General features: G+C 42.0%; 1 protein-coding gene across 1 annotated transcript in view; it reads right to left on the bottom strand.

Moving 5' to 3' along the window:
• Window positions 1-53: 53 nt before the first annotated feature.
• Window positions 54-17,834, bottom strand: part of etv4 (ETS variant transcription factor 4) — a 39,840-nt gene continuing 22,059 nt past the window's right edge. Inside the window, exons 7-14 of the mRNA XM_086304273.1 lie at window positions 12,650-12,779; window positions 11,049-11,231; window positions 10,555-10,952; window positions 6,726-6,794; window positions 6,115-6,162; window positions 4,518-4,690; window positions 1,240-1,341; window positions 54-568 (exon numbers count right to left, since the gene is read on the bottom strand). Coding sequence (XP_086160399.1) covers window positions 341-568; window positions 1,240-1,341; window positions 4,518-4,690; window positions 6,115-6,162; window positions 6,726-6,794; window positions 10,555-10,952; window positions 11,049-11,231; window positions 12,650-12,779 — 1,331 coding nt within the window. The 3' untranslated portion in view covers window positions 54-340. The remainder of the gene's footprint in view (window positions 569-1,239; window positions 1,342-4,517; window positions 4,691-6,114; window positions 6,163-6,725; window positions 6,795-10,554; window positions 10,953-11,048; window positions 11,232-12,649; window positions 12,780-17,834) is intronic.

The following is a 17,834-nucleotide window of genomic DNA, read 5'->3' as shown; positions in this document are numbered from 1 at the left end:
TCAGTAACATTGCTTTCAGCTGTGTTAAAGAATTCTCAGGACTTCAGTTTGAATATTATTATGAGTATTTATTAAGCAATCTCTTCAACCACAGTCAGGTTTATGGATTGAATAAGCCTCGAATGTGAGAGGAATACAGCTCTTAAAAATAAAACAAAACCAAAAAAAATCCCTAATGCGATTAATTTAAAATAAAAACACCATATCCTTATATACAAGAGGATGGGGTGGGCATGTGCAAGAGGTGCATGGGGTTTTGTGGGGCATGTATGATGGTGGGTTGGTACAATGGGAACATCTCTGAAGGTGGGGTAGAAAGGAGGGCGTGTTGGGGCTGGCTTTAGTACATGTAGCCTTTGGAGTAGGGCTGAGGGCCCATGTTTTGAGGGGCTTGTTCCGGGGTGTAAGGCACCCCCTCGTCCAGGTGCGACAGAGGCACTGTGTCCTCCTCGTTGACGTAGCGCTCGAACTCAGCCTTCAGGCTGGGTCGCTGATTGTCGGGGAAGGCCAGGGAGATTAGAGCCTCGGGCTCACAAACGAACTTGTAAACGTAGCGCTCCCCAGCCACCTAGAGAGAGAGAGAGAGGAGGATTATTTAAAATGAAATATGAATGCATTTGTAAACTAATATTTCACAGTTTCTGTAGCCTCTGAGGGCTGCAGAGACTAAGCACTCAGTATAAGAGAAAATTGGGAGATGTATATAAATATAAAAGTGCTGGAAATGTGTTATATCCACTTTGAACGAGAACACCAAACTGTTTCCTTTTCTTTAGCTATCCAGCAAGACGAGTGCACGAGTATATTCCTATTCCAGGGCGTCAGATACTAACTTTTTGTCTTAAGTTGTCACAGACAAATGCACAAGATGCCTTTTCGGAATATTTGGTGTGAGAGTTTATGTTCCTGTTTTTATGGAGCATCCAGTGTGTGGTGATATTTAGACAAAGGGCAAATCTCAAAATCAGCACCTCTCCAGCCTTTTACTGAGTGAAAACAAAGCAAATCAGTGTATTTAGTGTACTTAGACATAAATCCAGGGGTTCCTTTGCAAACATTCATACGTGACAAGTTGCAAGAGGTCTATTTTTTTAATAACTTGCCAATGCATCAGGCACTGACATTAAGGGCACTTTTGTGCATCTTTGACTGCCCTCTGACAACTGGAGGCGCTGTACTGAAAACCTATGTGGGATTACTTTGGTTCCCAGTAGATTTAGTGCTGGCTGCGTTTTGTACCTTTTGCATGATTCCCTTCTCGTAGTAGTAGCGCAGAGAACGGCTGAGCTTGTCATAGTTCATGGCTGGACGGTTCTTCTGCATTCCCCACAGCCTGGCAACCTGAGAAAGAAGAAATAAATCAGTTAAAAATGTGTTTGCATGCTTTTAAATAGTGTAAAACATAACCTTCCTCAAATTACATTTCAAGAAGATCGAGTCTTTTTGCGCTAATAGTTGGACACAGGTAGTTAATTCCACAGGTTGCCCACTAGAGGGCCTCAGTAGCAAGCCAAACTTCATTCTGCTATTAAATTCGACAGTATCAACATGCCAAGACCAGGGCGAGTCCTCACATGTGGATTCACTTCCTTTTTATGTAACCATTACCACTTGAATGCAACCAGAGTCCCACAGTGTTTGCAGTGAAACAGGAGTCAGGGCGGGATGTCAGGGGCAGCCCAAAATTTGAACCCTGGGCTGATAAAGCAGCTCTGCCTCTTATAGAAAATGAATGCCTCACATTAACACCCCCCCCCCCCCCCCCCCCCCACCACCACCACACACACACACACACACACACACACACACACACACACACATACACAAGGGGAAATAAATCAAGGAATTGTGCAACAGTGGATAAATTTTCTGTTGACAAACACCTTGGATGTAGGAAGAAACCGTAAAGCTTGGGATGGGGGGGGGGGCATTGATATTCATGACTCAGGAAGACAGGTTGTATCCCACAGTGGCCCAGCAGCCCCGTTTGATCTCTGAGTGCGCTCTCAGCTCTAATTGCGCTTGTAAAACTCTTACCCCATTCATTTTTAATGTACAGTAAAAAGATAATGGAAAACACAATATAGGCCTGTCTGTATTAGGGCCCACCTAAATGGAGGCGCTCTGATATCCAATCAAACTGCAGACTTAAACATTGCAAAAATGTCTGGACTTAAGAAATGTGAGGAGGTGAGAGAGAACAGGGGTGTTGGATGTTTCTGTGATAGTGCTTGTCCTTCATTTATCAATCCAGTGCGTGTTGAATAATGTATGGGGGCCTAATGGAAGATGGATCAGAAAATAGGCCTATGAGGAAAGTGGCCAAATCCCCCTTCTCATTGAAGGTGCTACCTAGATTACAGCAAACCCTCACTAAATTTATTTAAAGAGTATCCTTATCATATTAATGTCACAATCACTACCAGTACTATCAGTGGACAAGGCCACACAGTAATGTGTTAAAAATAATGCATTTTATATCGCAGTAGTCTTTTTTTCAAACATTTAAAGTGATATTGTTACTGCAGAGAAAGCTCCAGTTAAACTAGAACTTCTTTTAAAGTTACCCAACAAAGTGAGATCACATATGTCTGACACTCACTGGATATTAAAGTCTAAGGAACTTAGCAAACTGAAACATAAAGATGTCTCTCTTAAGAGCTAGACAGCCTCTGCATCTGTGTATGGCCATTTTCAAAGATGCATTAAATCTAGTTTATGTAGTGCTGCGCAACACCTTCTGCCTCAGGGTGCTTTAAGGTAAAGACCCTACAACATTTGAGAGAGAATCCCAGGAATCAGACAGTCCCCTCTGAACAAGCACTAGGTGACTGTGGGAAGGAAGAACTCCTGTTTAACAGGAAGAGACCTGCAGCACTGATCGAATGAGCTTCTGAAGGGTTGCCCCTGTACTTCTGTAAACAAAAGTGTAAAAGATGGACATGACTACTGGACCTTAAAAAGTTTAGCAAGCATCGCTGTGCCTTAACCCTTTAAGACCTACCATAGAACCAAGTCCGCCAGAGCTTATATTATATTTTTACATGCTGTAGTGCCATTTTTGGGAGCATTTCAAGTTGCTATACATCAATATAACCATTACAGCCTAAATTTTAATAATATGTCTGCATTAAGTGCATAGTAATTACATAAATTGCAAAAAAGTGCAGTAAACTACCAAAAAATTGAAAATCGTTTTTGTTTTTTTAACATATATTTCTAGTTAGAGAAATTTAAGAGGCTTATCCCTCAAAACTGTAAATACAAAAAAGTTGCACAAAATAGTTTCCCACCACAGGAAATTTATTTTGAGTGTCTTCATAGTTTTATTTTTGAAATACACCAATTTCTATACACTGCAGGAAAAACGAAAATAAATATTATAGTGCAAATTTGCAAAAAAACAGCATATGCATCAAAATAAACTATTTTCAGCAGTGCAATATGTGTCCTAAGCATCCCAGAAACGACACAGAAAGTCATAAAGTCAAAGATAACTTTCAAAAACACCAGTATAGGCTCATGAGGCCCTGATGGTAAAAAACTACATTTCCGCGAAAATGACGCCACTTCCGGTTTCGGGCAGGTCATGGCAGACATGTGAAAGTTCGCGCTGACGTCTATTCCAACATAGGAAGTGTTACAAACAGCTGATCGGATCAGCAAAGCGTGTTTCTGAATATTATGTTTTTGTTCCTGCAAGCGCTTTTTATGCAGTTTTTGCAAAGCTATATGTGGAAGGAAACTGTGACTTAGGGCAGGCTGATGGCATAAGATGTAAGTACAACTCCGGTTTCATATGCAAAAAATTTTTTTGCGCTAGCTTACGTGGTTGCAGAGCTACCAGGATTTAAAAATAGTTACGCAAAACAGAGCGTGCCTGCTCCGATCGATTTTAAAGGGTTAAACCTTTGTTCTTTGTAATGGCCAGCAGGGGGCGGCTCTTCTTGTTTCAAAGAATTTCATTTTGTATTGAAGTCTTGGAAACAACCATTGACTCACTTTTACTGGGATGCCAGCGAACTCTTTCCTGATGATTTTATGGGCTTAGTCGTTAGTTTAAATTCATGTGACTACCAGTGATGGTGAAGGACACTGGTAATAGACATGTGATGTGGGAACTACACTACACTACACTTTTCTAAGCAGCCACATCCTGTCTGCTGGTTATAATCAACTGTCAAGTACAAAACAAGAAAAACGGGAAATGAGAGAATCGCTTTCGGTGTGGAAGCCCCTTAATTTTGTTTGCAATTTATGGTCATTCTAATAGTTAGAAAGGATGATCATTCAGACTCTAACCAGAGTAGATAATACCGTTTCAGTTACAAATCATTAGCCAATGAGTGTGTGGTTTCACAGTCTGATTCATCCTCTGTTATCAAATCGGGTTAAAATAGTAAGACCAGTGGGTGACATCATGATGGCTAGCCTGGTCGATTATAGTGCCTACAGACAACGCTTCCCCACCATCTTTGATTGAAGAAAAAAAAAGGTCGTTTACAGTTCAGACTTACCTCTTCTGGTTCAATTAGTTTGAATTCCATGCCGCGGCCTGTCCAGGCGATGAAGTGGGCATTGCCTGGGTCATCCAGAAGGGCCACCAGGAACTGCCAGAGCTGCAAAGAGCCACGGCGCTGGTAAGGTGTACCCTCACGGAAAAGACCACCCCCTTCCTGCTTCACCTCACCTGGACGAGGAATACAGAGGTACTCAGTATGTTTATAGGCGTCAAAATGCTTTCCATCTATTTCATGTAACCAGGAATTTAGAGATTTGTTGCCCTATGTGCACTGTGGTTTATCTCCAGCCAGTTAATGTGATAGTTGATATATTTTCAGCACATTAATGCATCCGACCATTAAGATTCAATCACTAAATTATGGTCTAAAGTACTTCTTGCTGTGCAAACAAGAAACATTTGACCCCTAACAGCCCAAAAGTGGCTTAATTCTAGTAGGATAAGTACATCCGTAGGTCATCTAATCTTGATTCCCCCCCCCCCATGTTTGCATACTCACATAAACCCAAATCCCCATAAATGTCAGCTTGCAGCTAAAAAAGCCAGAGCATGTTGAACTAGAGGCAAATAGAGATAAAAGTAAGGGGCAGTACAGGGCAAAAAGAAAGAAATCAAGCTTACTACTTAGTAAGGTAAATGGACACTGATTGGTGTTTGGTTCTCGGTTGTTTACCAGGTACTTGATATGTTGTACACAGGTGTTGGAACATGAGATGCACAGCTAAGTTACTGCTGTCGTCTCTCAGAGAACTTGCACACTTGACTGGTTCAACGAGTGCTGACGGCCTCAGGCTCTTCACTCAATCTCCCTTAGCATCAATAACCAACAACACCATGGGAAAAGCTTGTTTCTGTGACAGAGGAGCCCTGCCTGGAGGGTACAAGGAAACCAAACCCACTAACTCAGTTTCTGAGGACACCGGGATCCTTCTGATGTGTGTATAATATGATAGACAGTAAGGCAGTAGTTCCCAACTTTTTTTTTTTTTTGTACTATGATGTACCTCGGTTTCCAGCAGTTTCATTTTCTGCAACCACCATGACCCCACATTAACCAATTAGCATGCAGATAAAATGGGAAAAATTGGCTTCTGTGTAAGAAAAACTAGACGTTGTTTTACTCCATACTGTCAGTACACTGTGAACATTAAAATGACGTGTAAATAATAATTATTGCTGCTCTGTTCACTTCGATTCTAAAGTGCAATTCACTTTCTGCAGCAAATTTCAAATGTATACCACTTTCTTGCTTTTTGACCATCATTAAACGCATTTCTTTTTCTTCTGCTTAGCCATTTACTTTTTTTTTTTTTTTTTAAATAAACCATTAACCTTTCTTCTCAAACTTGTTAAGGTTCACTAAAATTGTAATAGTTGAGTTAATCCTTTCATGTCCCCCCACAGCGACTGTAGTGATACCCTTGGGGGTACTTTTACTTCTGGCAGAGAATCAGTCATGTAAGAGATTGAAGTAAGTGACTGTGTTTCCTGTGATTTTCTTTTCTTCCTGTTGTCACTAAGTAACACCTGTGTGCTGTGCATTTGAAGTTGTGTGTGTGCATGCAGAGGGGATATGTGGTAAGCAGGCTCACCTTCGAACTTCTCTGGAACCACACGGGAGTCATTTTCAAACAGATACCCTAAGAGACGAGGGGGGAGAATTGTGTCAGTATTTCAAATGGACTTCATCCTGGCACAACAAGGTTGTTCATCTGGAACCAGTGGCAAGCTTTAAATATATTTCAACCAAAATAACTCACAACATTAATGTCCTTTTAGTATACTAGACCTGTGATATCTTATATGCTGAGTGCATCTGAATGAGATTTCAAATTGCCGAAAATGGTCTTGCAAACAATGGTAAAGAAGGGAGGGCTTGTTTTCCTTTTTGCTGGGGAAATAGTGTGCTTTTTCTAAGACTTATGTTTATTCAGGGATTCTTGAGGCAGGGGTGAGGCGAGAGCCTCTGCCAATGGAAACAGACACACCACTGGTTGGCCAATGGAAGCACGCACACTCTAGGCCGGTTAGCCAATGACCGCAGACCTCTAACCAGAGTAGATAAAGCTTTTGAGACAGGGCAGATTGGGTACATGCAATTTCTGTATACTGACATCACTTAAATTCCTTTAACTCCATAATAACTTTTATTGGAGGCCTTTAAAGGGCATTATTGCAGTAGAATGCAAAACATTCACATTACCTTCATTGCCATGCTGGGAGTTTGGGTAGCCCTCATTGTGATGGTAAATAGAGGGACATCCAGGCACATCTGTAACAGAAACAACGAACTACAGGTTAACAAATTGAACCGACATTTAGATTATGGCATAAAGTACCATTTAGAAATCCCTGTAAGGTGTCAAGTCAAATTAAAATGCAAGGATGGCTGCTAATGTGCTTTCCTAAGCACTACCTGTTTGAGAAAAGTGGGTGTATTAGCTGGATTTAGTGGGATCATTGTGACTGCAAGGGCAAATGCTGCATTTATCATATCACTTCTCTTGTCCCTGGTGGTATTTTTAGGCCATGAGCAAGCACCTGCACCAGACCAGAAAAGTGGTACAGTATACAGTGTCTGCACTTTGTCTGGGCACATCGTTGGCTCGCTCAAATCACTGATATAGATTTTACACTGCTCTTCATAAACCTTCCGGCAAAATTCTCTGCAAGTTGGGACAGTTGTGAAGTGCATTTCACATGTAATGTGAGAATATTGTTTTCCATTTCCTGTGACCGAGCCACTAACCTTTGTCTGTGTGTTTTTCTCTTTCTTTGGCTAAGCATACAAAAAAAGGTGACTCATTGCCTATTATAAGAGCTTGTTTGTCTGTTTTTTACAGTCTGTCAACTGTATCAATGAGCCAAGCAAGTGTATAAAACTGAAAGGTGCAGCTCTTTGCCTCTGGCTCTGACCGTGACTCACTCCTGGGGAATGCAGCTGCAGCTCTGCGACTGTGATAAGATGCCACTGGGGAAAATCAAACCTCCATTCCAGAGCAGCGGCGCTCGATCATACTGTAAATAATATGTCTGCCAGAGATGGCAGGCTCTCACCAGGGATTGATGGGTAGACTGGGTGTGAGAGCACTGGGGTTAATTGTCTGCTCCGTGGCATGACCATTCTGCGTCTTTGATTCAACACAATAGCAGTGATTAAGCGATGGAATGCCAATTTGTATGTGAAACTACGAGTCTCATTATCTACCCGGCTTTTAAAATGAGACTGTATACTTGCGGCATTTGACTGTCATTGTTCACATTGTGCAAAGTGAAAGAAAACACTGGTGGTGTTTTTTATTACTCGCTTTCCATTACGTGCTTCTGACATCAAAATTTTGGGATAGAATTTCTTACAGTGACACTGTAATTCAGCAGAAAATAACAAATAACTGAAGGAAAGTATGTCTTCAGACCTGCCTGTATGTATGCAACCTTGAAGATGTTGCGGCTGGCATGGCTGGGTTTTGTATGCTGCACATTAAGAAGCTCAAGAAGATCAATCGACAAGTATGTAGCATGTACTACTTGATCACTTAAAAAAAAAAAAAAAAAAAGGCAATAACAACTGTCCTCAATCATTGCTTAGGAGATTTTTGGGATGCGGTTTCTATCGTGAAGACTCCAATTCAGCTGCCTAAAAGAAACATCATTTTCCATTTAAATGTTTGCAGAATGCTTTTGGATTTTTATTGACGTGTTAAAAGAAAAATGACAAACAGTATTTTCACGGACCGACTTTTAAGGTGTCACGGATAAATACAACAAAATAAAATGATACGACCAAGACACAAACTGTGGTATTTTGTAAATATAATAATAAACGTGAATTCTCGGTGTAATTGTGTAACTTTATTAGGAGCGTCCTCCTGAAGTGCGCCAACAACATTGAGAGTAACATCCTCCTCTCTGCCCCTTAGCGCTCTATGGTCGCTATGGTAACCCATAAATATTCCTTTCAAAATAAGACACACAACTACAACACGGGAAAAGACCCAGGGAAACCTAGTTAACTACAAAAAACCTGAAAACCATAATTTCACACCTGAGCAACAACTCTCACGGCCCGGTACCGATCCGTGGCCCGAGGGTTGGGGACCGCTGTTTTAGACCACCTGAGATCCAGTGACTGACTTTTCAATACAGATGTTAAACACTGCTCAGTAACAGAGAGAGAGAGTACATGTTCTTGAGTGCAGAAAATTTACTGGTAATCACATCCAAGTTTTAGGCCCCTGTCACTTTCTATTATCCTGCACACAGTCCAGTCACTTGTTGTATAATCATCTACAAAAATAAAGATAAACTTTGATCTTTCATGTCAGATCAGCCTCTGGATTGGTTAAAACCCATATCAGAGAGAGTCTTTTAAGGAAACCCCACCAAATAAAACTTGCTCCTCCACCTAGCAGTTATCCACAGAAAAACATCCTTTGGTACTTTCCCCCATTTCTTTCTCAAGGTTGTGTGACTCTTGTCATTGTTACTGTAAAAACAGCAAGTCAAGACAGTCAGAAATTCTGTTTTCTTTGGATTTCAGCACATGTGGACCGCTGTCAGCCCTCTAGCCATTTTAATACAGGTGAACGAGGATGCTACGTGTTACTTTTCTCGCTCATTTTAGATTCAGGGAGAAGCCAACAGAAGAGCTACTTTGTATACTCGAATGCTGGTAGTGCTTGTTGTTAAAGTGCCTGAGCTGGCTACCCCACCCCTTACCTCCCCCCATTACCCTTCCACTCCCTCCCCTCACCCACTCCCAAAGCCCGGCCAGTGAGAGGTTCGAGTTACTGTGGCCACGCTCATTTTTCCATTATGAGTTCATCTGCCTGCAGAAAAAGGAAGCCGCTGGTGCAACATGAAACCCTGGAGCACTCCACCGGGGACTCTAGTCTTTCCAGTGCCCTCCATTTTCTCAATGAAATTCCTCTGCCTCTCTCTCACAGAGAGCGGTGAAGGGAGGGAGCGGGATAGGGAAGGAAGGAGGGAGGGAGGGAGGGGTGTAGCTACAGCAGAAAAAAAAACTTTTTTTTTCTTCCTTTTCACTGCAAAGTGTCAGAGGGTTGAAAGGAGGAGTTTTGGAGGCTAAGAGGGAGTTGAGTAGGAGTGCAGATACAGTGAAGAAGTTTGTTTGCCTTTTGGACATTTTGTTCTAGAGTAAGCAATGTACACAGGGGAGGGTTTTCAACCCATTGATTCGCAAGCAGTCTAACAAGGAGAAATGCTCTATATTTGCTGTTTTGAGTCCCTCAAATGCTTTTTTTCCTCTAATATGACCATTAACTGGTTGAACTATTTTCTGGACCAAAAGACAAAAAAGATTAGGACATGCCACCCAGGTCTTGGAAATTAATAGAGTAAAAGAATTTTAGCATACTCTTCAATTGTGTCTTTTGGCTCTTGTGCAAAACCTTTACATGCGCAGAAAAAGAAAACACAGTTGTGTCCATGCCAAACAGAGTTATAATCTCCCAGTAAAAAACAACAACAAAAAAAACACTATCATTGTGCCTGCAATGCCTTGTTTGCAGAGAAGGTTTTTTATACGGTCCTTATCTCCATCGCTATGTAACATACTGGCACAATGTGTCTCACTTTCCCATCTGTTTCCTTCTCGCCTAATCTCTGTGGTCACATCCACTGCATTTCAAGATGGATGAAGTCCCAAATAAAGCTTTTCTCTTCTTTTACATATTTTTCAGTTGAATTTGTTAAACAGTGGAACAAATCTGACTAAAGCAGCTGTTACTTTCAAGTCATTTTTTAGTCCACGGCATTGCTTAAGTCCTGAACATTGACATCTTTAATCAACACCCAGTAATTGGGTGTTGATTACTTAGAAGAAAAGTTGGAGATGTCAGAATGTCTTAGTGTTGCTAAAATGTTTTTGTTAGCAGAGCAAGTGCTTAAACAGTGTTGTCCTGTTTTTGGAATTCCACCTGACCAATCAGAGCAGGTTTGTCTTTACTGGTGGTCCTTGGACAGGAGCTAAAACGATGCGTTTCAGACAGATGAGTGTCATTATTGCTCACCTGGTTCATAGGTGTAATCTGTGGGCTCCTGCTTGACCATCATGTGGGCTGGTGGGAACCGATGTGGGTGCGAGTGTAACTGTGGGTGTTGGTGTGGTCCGTGTCCATGCCCGTGTCCCTGTCCACTCACATGACCCGGCCCCGCCATATGGGCTGCCCGCTCATACAGCGGGTCCATGTATTCTTGCTTAAAGCTTTGCTGCAGGTAAGGCATGCAGGGGTCAGAGTGCTGCCGATGGTAGCCAACACCACCACCGCCCCCTGGCCCCCCACCGCCACCCCCACCTCCACCAGTGGTGCAGTGGCCAGCTGGGGCAGATGGCATGCGCTGAAAGGCCTGCGCTGGTTGGGGGAACTGAGGGCACATGGGGTCTCCTGAAGGTCCCTGAAACCTGGAACTGGGAAATGAAATAAGGCAGTTTAGGATGCATTCGTCAGGAGAAATCAACATAATATCCAGAATTCCCAATGGTAAGATTTCAGTGCCGTGTCACCTGGCGTTCATGGGGTAACTGTTGCTGGGAAGTGGCTGGGAGGTGGCACCTGGGTTCATGTAACCAGCATCGGGCCGTCCGGCCGTGGCAGGTTTGGGGGAGTAATGCTGCTGCATGGGAGACACGGGGGTCCCTGGGCAGGAGCTCTTTGCTCCTCCTGCTGCCCTTTTCTGCTCATAGGCACTGTGAAGTCAAATAACACATGAATACACTCATGACAAAAAAAACATCCATGCATGACTACACATGTCACAACAGGGGTGAGCTGTTTCTTCAATGAATACAACAAACAAAGCAAGAGTTCATGTGCAGGGATTCAGTCAATAACGTGTGATAAGAGTTTACATGTGGGTTGACCAACTTGGGCTTGGTCATTGTACACTTTTGTTGAGAGAAAAAGTAAAATAAGCATTTATTTTGTCTTTGGTAAGAGTGGATGTCTAAATATCTGAGGAGGCAATTAATCATCCTGTCACTTCAGAGTTCCTCCCCCACTTTCATACAGCAGAAATTAGTTGTTACGGTTGCCACAAATACTCATTGCTTGAGGTGTGCTTACTCATTGCCCATCATTTAGCAGAAAAAATGCTTATAGCCGCGGACTTGGTTGCACACTTTTGATTCCAGGTCAGCCACACTGGCCCCATTGAGCGGGCAAGTTCACAAAATTGGGAGATGTGATAAAGGCAATTTAAGACTTGCCATTGTCATCATCATGCATGGCAGCGTTTACAAAAGTGATGCAATGACTGCTGGTATACTGCACACTTTGGTGTTGTCTCCCATTTTGTGCAACGTGGGACAAGTCTGTGCCAGCCTGCTGATTCCCCTCCACAGAGATCTCTCTGATACAGATGACACCATCACAGAGAAGTTGTTGCTACAGTTGGAAAGTTTGCAGAAAAATTTCACCACCTTCAAACTTTTCCTCCCTGTTTTGACTTCTTGTATCCTTATTCCAGTGTTGTTCAGGTTTACTACCAGGATTAGACTGCAGCGAGTCGAGCGCACGTCAAGCGAGAGCAGCTCTCTAATGTGTCAACCATAAGCCAAAAACAACACCAAAGCACGAGTAGTGGTGACACTGCTTTTGTTTGTGCTGTTGCGTGCCGAGGCTTAAATTTAGAGGCGACGGTGGTGGCGGTGCTTTTGCCCTTCAGCTTTTGAACAGTTTGCCCGAGGGGGATGAGGCTTGCAGTGATTTCCTGTATATCAAGCTTCAAAACACTTAAGTTCGTGACATGACATCATATTTTCTTTATTTTAATTGACGTTTTATTTTTTGCATTATTACTTTTGTGATCTCCATTGGGTTTTTTTTGTTTGTTTTTTTTAAAGGTGTTGTACAAAAAACTTACTGTGACTGAAACTATCCTATATTGAAGAAACAAGACCGTTTTGTCTGGATTGTCTTGAATAATCATGAAGGTAATTTTTGATGTTTGATGGCATTGTTGATGAAGAAATCCCAGAGATAAAATATTAAAAGTTCGACAGATTCAACCAAGAATTTATCTTCATAGTGAGATAAAGATAAGTTGAATGCACCGTTTTTATTTGGGTGAAGTCATCCATGACTAAACATGCACTACAGTAAATACCTGGCATAAAGGCACTGCTCTCCACTGGGGTAGCTGAAGCTCGGTTTGTGGCTACAAGACTGGCTGGGGTCGGAGCCCGGGCTCTGCGGTTCCTTCTTGATGGTGACTGGAGGGCTGTGAAATGCCACCGCTACAAGAGACAGTAAACAGAGATGAAACTTGGCGCACACACAGGACAACTTTTGTATATTCTTTTGTCATCCAGCCCTGCCCTGATACTACTGCTATTAAGCTCAAAGGCAAAAACGGCAAAAACAAATTCTTCTGTCTGCACAGGAATCTCTTTTACATGCCAGCCTAGATGCTTTAGTGACTGTCAACTGCAAAACACAGGGCAGCAGATAGACACGTATAAACACACATACACACACACTTACATAAACACTGACAGGGACAGGCACACAAAAGCACACATGCTCGCACACGACCACATTCCAGCAGTCATTTGAAAGCGCAGAGTGTCCTCGCCCACTTTTCTTCGCTCTTCCAGACACAACAGCAGTCAAAACTTCCTCTTTCAAAGTTAAGCTTCGTGTTAAACTTCAAGTTAAACAACTGTACGGGCCAGAGAGATGTCTATGGAGCGATGAAAGCAAATGTCACAGCTCTGTTAGAACGGCATATACACTCAGCATTCTTTCCGATTTGGTATCCAGATGTCAGCCTTTGCTTGTATCCTTCTTTTTTTGCATTTGATGGTGAGATAAAAAAGAAAGCACAGACAGCGATAACAGATAACCTGATAATGTGTCATGTGCTACCAAAAAAAAAAAAAGTTTCAGCTTCTTTTTAACTAAATGTTTTTTCCATATGATGATCCCCCAAAGGAATCTACTCAATCTTTAACACACCAAACTGTCCATCAAGCCAGACTGCTGGAGGGGACCTTTGCCTCGACAGCCACAGAAACCACCCAAAGTGGAGCTTCAAAATGTGCCGAGGGCTTGTGTTTATTATGTGAGGGGAGGTTTTCACCCGGAGAACTGTACAGGATGTTTTTCTGGTCCCGACAGGGTAAACAGCAGCAGCTGCGCACTTCCAGCTGGGGAGGCATGTATTTAAGTGTGCGCATGTGTGCAGGAGCGCGCGTGTGTATTAGCAATCTCGGCTAGTCTCAAAGTGGGCTGCGTGCATAAAAGTGTGTATCCCTTTTGTGTGTGGGTGTGGGTGTGTGTTCAGTGGGTGTGGAGCTGACGGAGCAGACCACACTGAAAGCTCAACCCAGGTAATTATATAGCATCGTCCATTCACAAAAAGAGGAGGAAAAAGAAGTCTGGCTCTACTGAATGAAGCCCAAAATGACTGTCCCACTAAAGCAGGAGGTAGAAAGTGAAACAAAATGGAAACTGACACAACATTACAGTGACATAAACCACAAACTGCCTCAGGGATCTGCTGTTAAGATGGAAGTTGGAAGTATTACTTCTTAAAAAAGAAATAAAATGGCAACATTAAAATAGTTTTCATTAAATGGTTGTACACTCGGTCAACAAACATATGTAGTCACATGAAAACAGTTATTATTTTGCAGGACTCTTCAGAAGCTTTGTCAGTTTGCTGGTCTGAAGCTTTCCGGTGTGTGCTAACACAATTCCACCCCATAGTCCTACCATTCAATGCTTAACAAACTGCCAAAAAAAGGTCAAGAGCTACATCTCAGATTCTACAGGCCTCGGTGTGTTAAATGTTAACGTTCATGAGAGTATAATTAGAAAAAGACAGATTATTTGGAAGGGTTGCCAGGCGACGACCTCTTGGTGGCAGAGCTCAAGTTTGCAAAGTTACAACTGAACAAACCACGACACTTCTGGAACAGTGTCCTTTGGACTGATAAGACCAAAGTAGAGACGTCTGGGTACAATATACAACATATGATGATCTGGGCTTGTTTTGCAGTCATTGAGGCCATCTGCCCTCCAGCTAAAGCTTGGGCCAAACAGAGACATACAAGAGTGTCATCCCAAGCACAGCAGCAAATCTACAACAGAAAAACCTATGAGATGGATGCAGTGGTGCCATCCACACCTAAACCTGATTGAAACTGATATAAACAAATGTCTGCAAGCCTTGATGAACTCATGTACACTGTAAAGAAAAGAGGGCTAAAGTCCCTCCACAGTGACCTGAGAAACTGATGAAATCATATAGAAAACCATTACCTGAAAACATTGCTGCTAAAGGTGGTTTTTACAAGTTACTGAATAATGGGACGTACTTAGTTTTGCAGGACTGTACAAGTGTAATACCTTTACACAACGCTATCGCTAAAGTAATAATAATAATATTTAGTTGATAAAAAAAAAGTTTGGAAATGCCAACAATTCACCCGAGTTTTTTTGCTTCTCACTCACTAGTTTCACACACAGCAGAACATTTTATATATGGTCCCATTTACAGTAAAATAAGAAACAAAACAAAAATATACTACAGGGTGTGACATCAACTGCTGTCCAATATACCTTGCCCTGCCCTTTATTATTTTCCCTCTCTGAGCATGTGTCACAAATACCCTTTTTAAACATTTTCAATAACACCTACGCATATCCAAAATCCTCTGCCAACTGCTGTGGATTCAAACTTGCAATTCCTGTTCGAGTGTTTGTTTTACTTTAACCTGAATGCCTTTGAGAAAGCAAACACATTAAATGATAAATTATGTGATTTCAGAGCGCTGCTCATCATCATATCCTTCCTATTTTTGGTCTGTACTTACTCTCCCATGGCAGGCAGGCAGGTGAGGAAGTGTTGGCTTTAGTGGAGGATCAACAGGATTAGAGAGCATTTACCCAGATTTCCCAGACAGACGCGATGGGATTCCAGCCTCCTCTAAGTCTCCGACAGTTTGTCTGCTAGCACACAGAGGGTGGCACATGACCGCTGCTCTAATAATACAGCAGTGTTTGTCTGTTGACATCCCCATCTTTCTCTGTCTTGGTCATGAACTGCAGACAATCCTCAGAGAGTGTCCACTCACAGCGCGGCCAAGCAGAGCCACTAATGCGATTGGCAGGAATATTGCCCTTGATGTGGCTTTCAGTTCATGATGATGTTCCATTTCAAAGAGACCGGCCGGGTAACGGCGTCAGCTGTACTCAGAAGGGTCTGGGTATGTGTGTGTGTTTGAGTTATTTGTGTGTGACCTTTCTGGAATATTAATTAATCTGGTAAATGAGCACCATGCAGATTTGTGTGTTTGTGTAATTTGCCTGCGAGTGTGACTGCTGTCGCATGGGGACTTCAATTAGACACACACACACAGAGTTGGTGAAACATGAATACAGCAATTTCTGAGAGAATCTGCAGTCATTTTCACTAAAGGAACACAATCGCACTTGCAATGAATGATAACGTGTGATTTGGAAAAGCATTGTGCTGACAATGGCCTAAACATGCTGGGTCCCTTAAAAACACAGATCCATCTACACTATCTATTGTTAATGTTTATCTACACTAACAAGTGACAATGATTTATGAAATCTGGGGACTGTTTACTATACATAAGTGTTCAGAGGCCTATTTTAAGCAGCCAAATCTCCTGTGCCCTGGGGCAGATTGCACTCCATTACTCAAATTTATCATCTTACATTTTTTAATTCTTTCAGCTATGCTAAAATGTGTGCTACTCCCCAGCTATTACAATCTAGTTCTTAAGAGTACCATGACATCAGTTTTAGGACCTGTAAGGCTCTGATGGCCTCTCTTTTTTTCTGGTTCGGGCCACTTTGTATCTTTCTGCTAAGGAAGCACACAAAGTTGTATTGTTTCCGTTTGTGGACATTTTGTTGCTTCGAATTTCTCATGAAACTTGTCATAGAGTTCTTGTACAAAGAAAGTTCTTTTTGTTTTTTCTTCCCCAAAAGAAATACCCCCGCGGGCGATGCTTCAGACATCATACAATGAGCCAAATGTATCACTTCTAACAGTTTTCACATGTGTACTTACGTAATTGGAAAAGGGTGGGTTTTTGTAATTAACCCTTAAGACCAGTTAAGTCTTTAATATATTGACTTGCTTTAGATAAAGTGGTCCACTGGGCTGACTGGAGCTAAAAATGGCTTCTCCAGCACATCCCTGTATCTGTAGTATCAAACCCATGAGTGAAAATGCTCCCTGAACCACTTCTTCATTGTTTGAGTTGAACTAATCCTGGCATTATCATCCTGGAGTATGTCTGTGCCAGCAGCGAATACAAAAGAAAACTCCATTTAAAATGGAAAAACCTGGTCTTTTTTTTCTGACCTCATTTCAGGTCACATCATAAGACTGCCCCTACTGGCTTGTACGGTAGCCACGAGGCGTGATGGGAACGCCACTTTATCCCCTTCTCTTCTTACCCAGAGGCATCCATTGGTCTGGACCAGGGCAAATCTGGATTCAGACCAAACAGTGTTTTCTTTACCATTGCTCCAGAGTCCAGCGTTTATGCTCCCCAAGCAAACTAAAGCCTTTAATTTTGATTAGCCTCACTGATAAGTGGTTTTCTTAAGGCTACACAGCTGTTTAGTCACAATCCCTCGAATTCTTTTTACACTGTGAGCGTGGAAATGTTCTTAATTTCACTGTTAAACACAATCAAGAGTTTTATTGCTGATTTCAATGATTTTATTTCACCAAGTGTTTAATGAACCTCCAGTTTCTGACTGCATTTATTTCTCAGAGATGACTATTATTCACCACTATGTCCTTCCAGGTTTAATGGACAGCATTATTAACTCAGTTTTATTTGTTTCAGTAGATTTTCTTAGGTTTTTTTTTTTTTCATCACTTGATGCGGGCCACCAATGACTAACTCTTCAGACGTGGAATAACATCTTTTCCACGAACACGGGATGTGTCTTCCTACATGGTGCTTTAAGAAATAAGCTATTGAGTGCATCAGTTGGGGTTAAATAACCTGTTGCCAGCTGAAACATATTATTCACTGCAGTAATTATCCAGTGGAAGGCTCTTACCTGTTTGCTTAGTGAAATCCAAGTGGGGACTTTTTTTCCCCCCAGGTAGTGTATATTGTTTAAGGTGCACGTGTGCATGCAGAAAATCTTCTTCTTGACACAGTAAAACTTTGATATATTAGAGCTAGAATGAAAAATTGGGGATTGCCACAATAAAAAAAAAAAAAAAAAAATGTTGGGACATTGCCATCTTTAAAGCCAAGCCGCTGGTGTATCTTAAAACATAATCTGGG

Source organism: Aulonocara sp. 'chitande type north' Nkhata Bay, linkage group LG8, assembly GCF_057382095.1.
Source record: "Aulonocara sp. 'chitande type north' Nkhata Bay isolate Kocher_YH1m ecotype deep benthic linkage group LG8, A_spYH_male_GT1.1, whole genome shotgun sequence".
NCBI lineage: Eukaryota > Metazoa > Chordata > Actinopteri > Cichliformes > Cichlidae > Aulonocara > Aulonocara sp. 'chitande type north' Nkhata Bay.
This window is presented reverse-complemented; position numbering and strand designations above follow the sequence as displayed.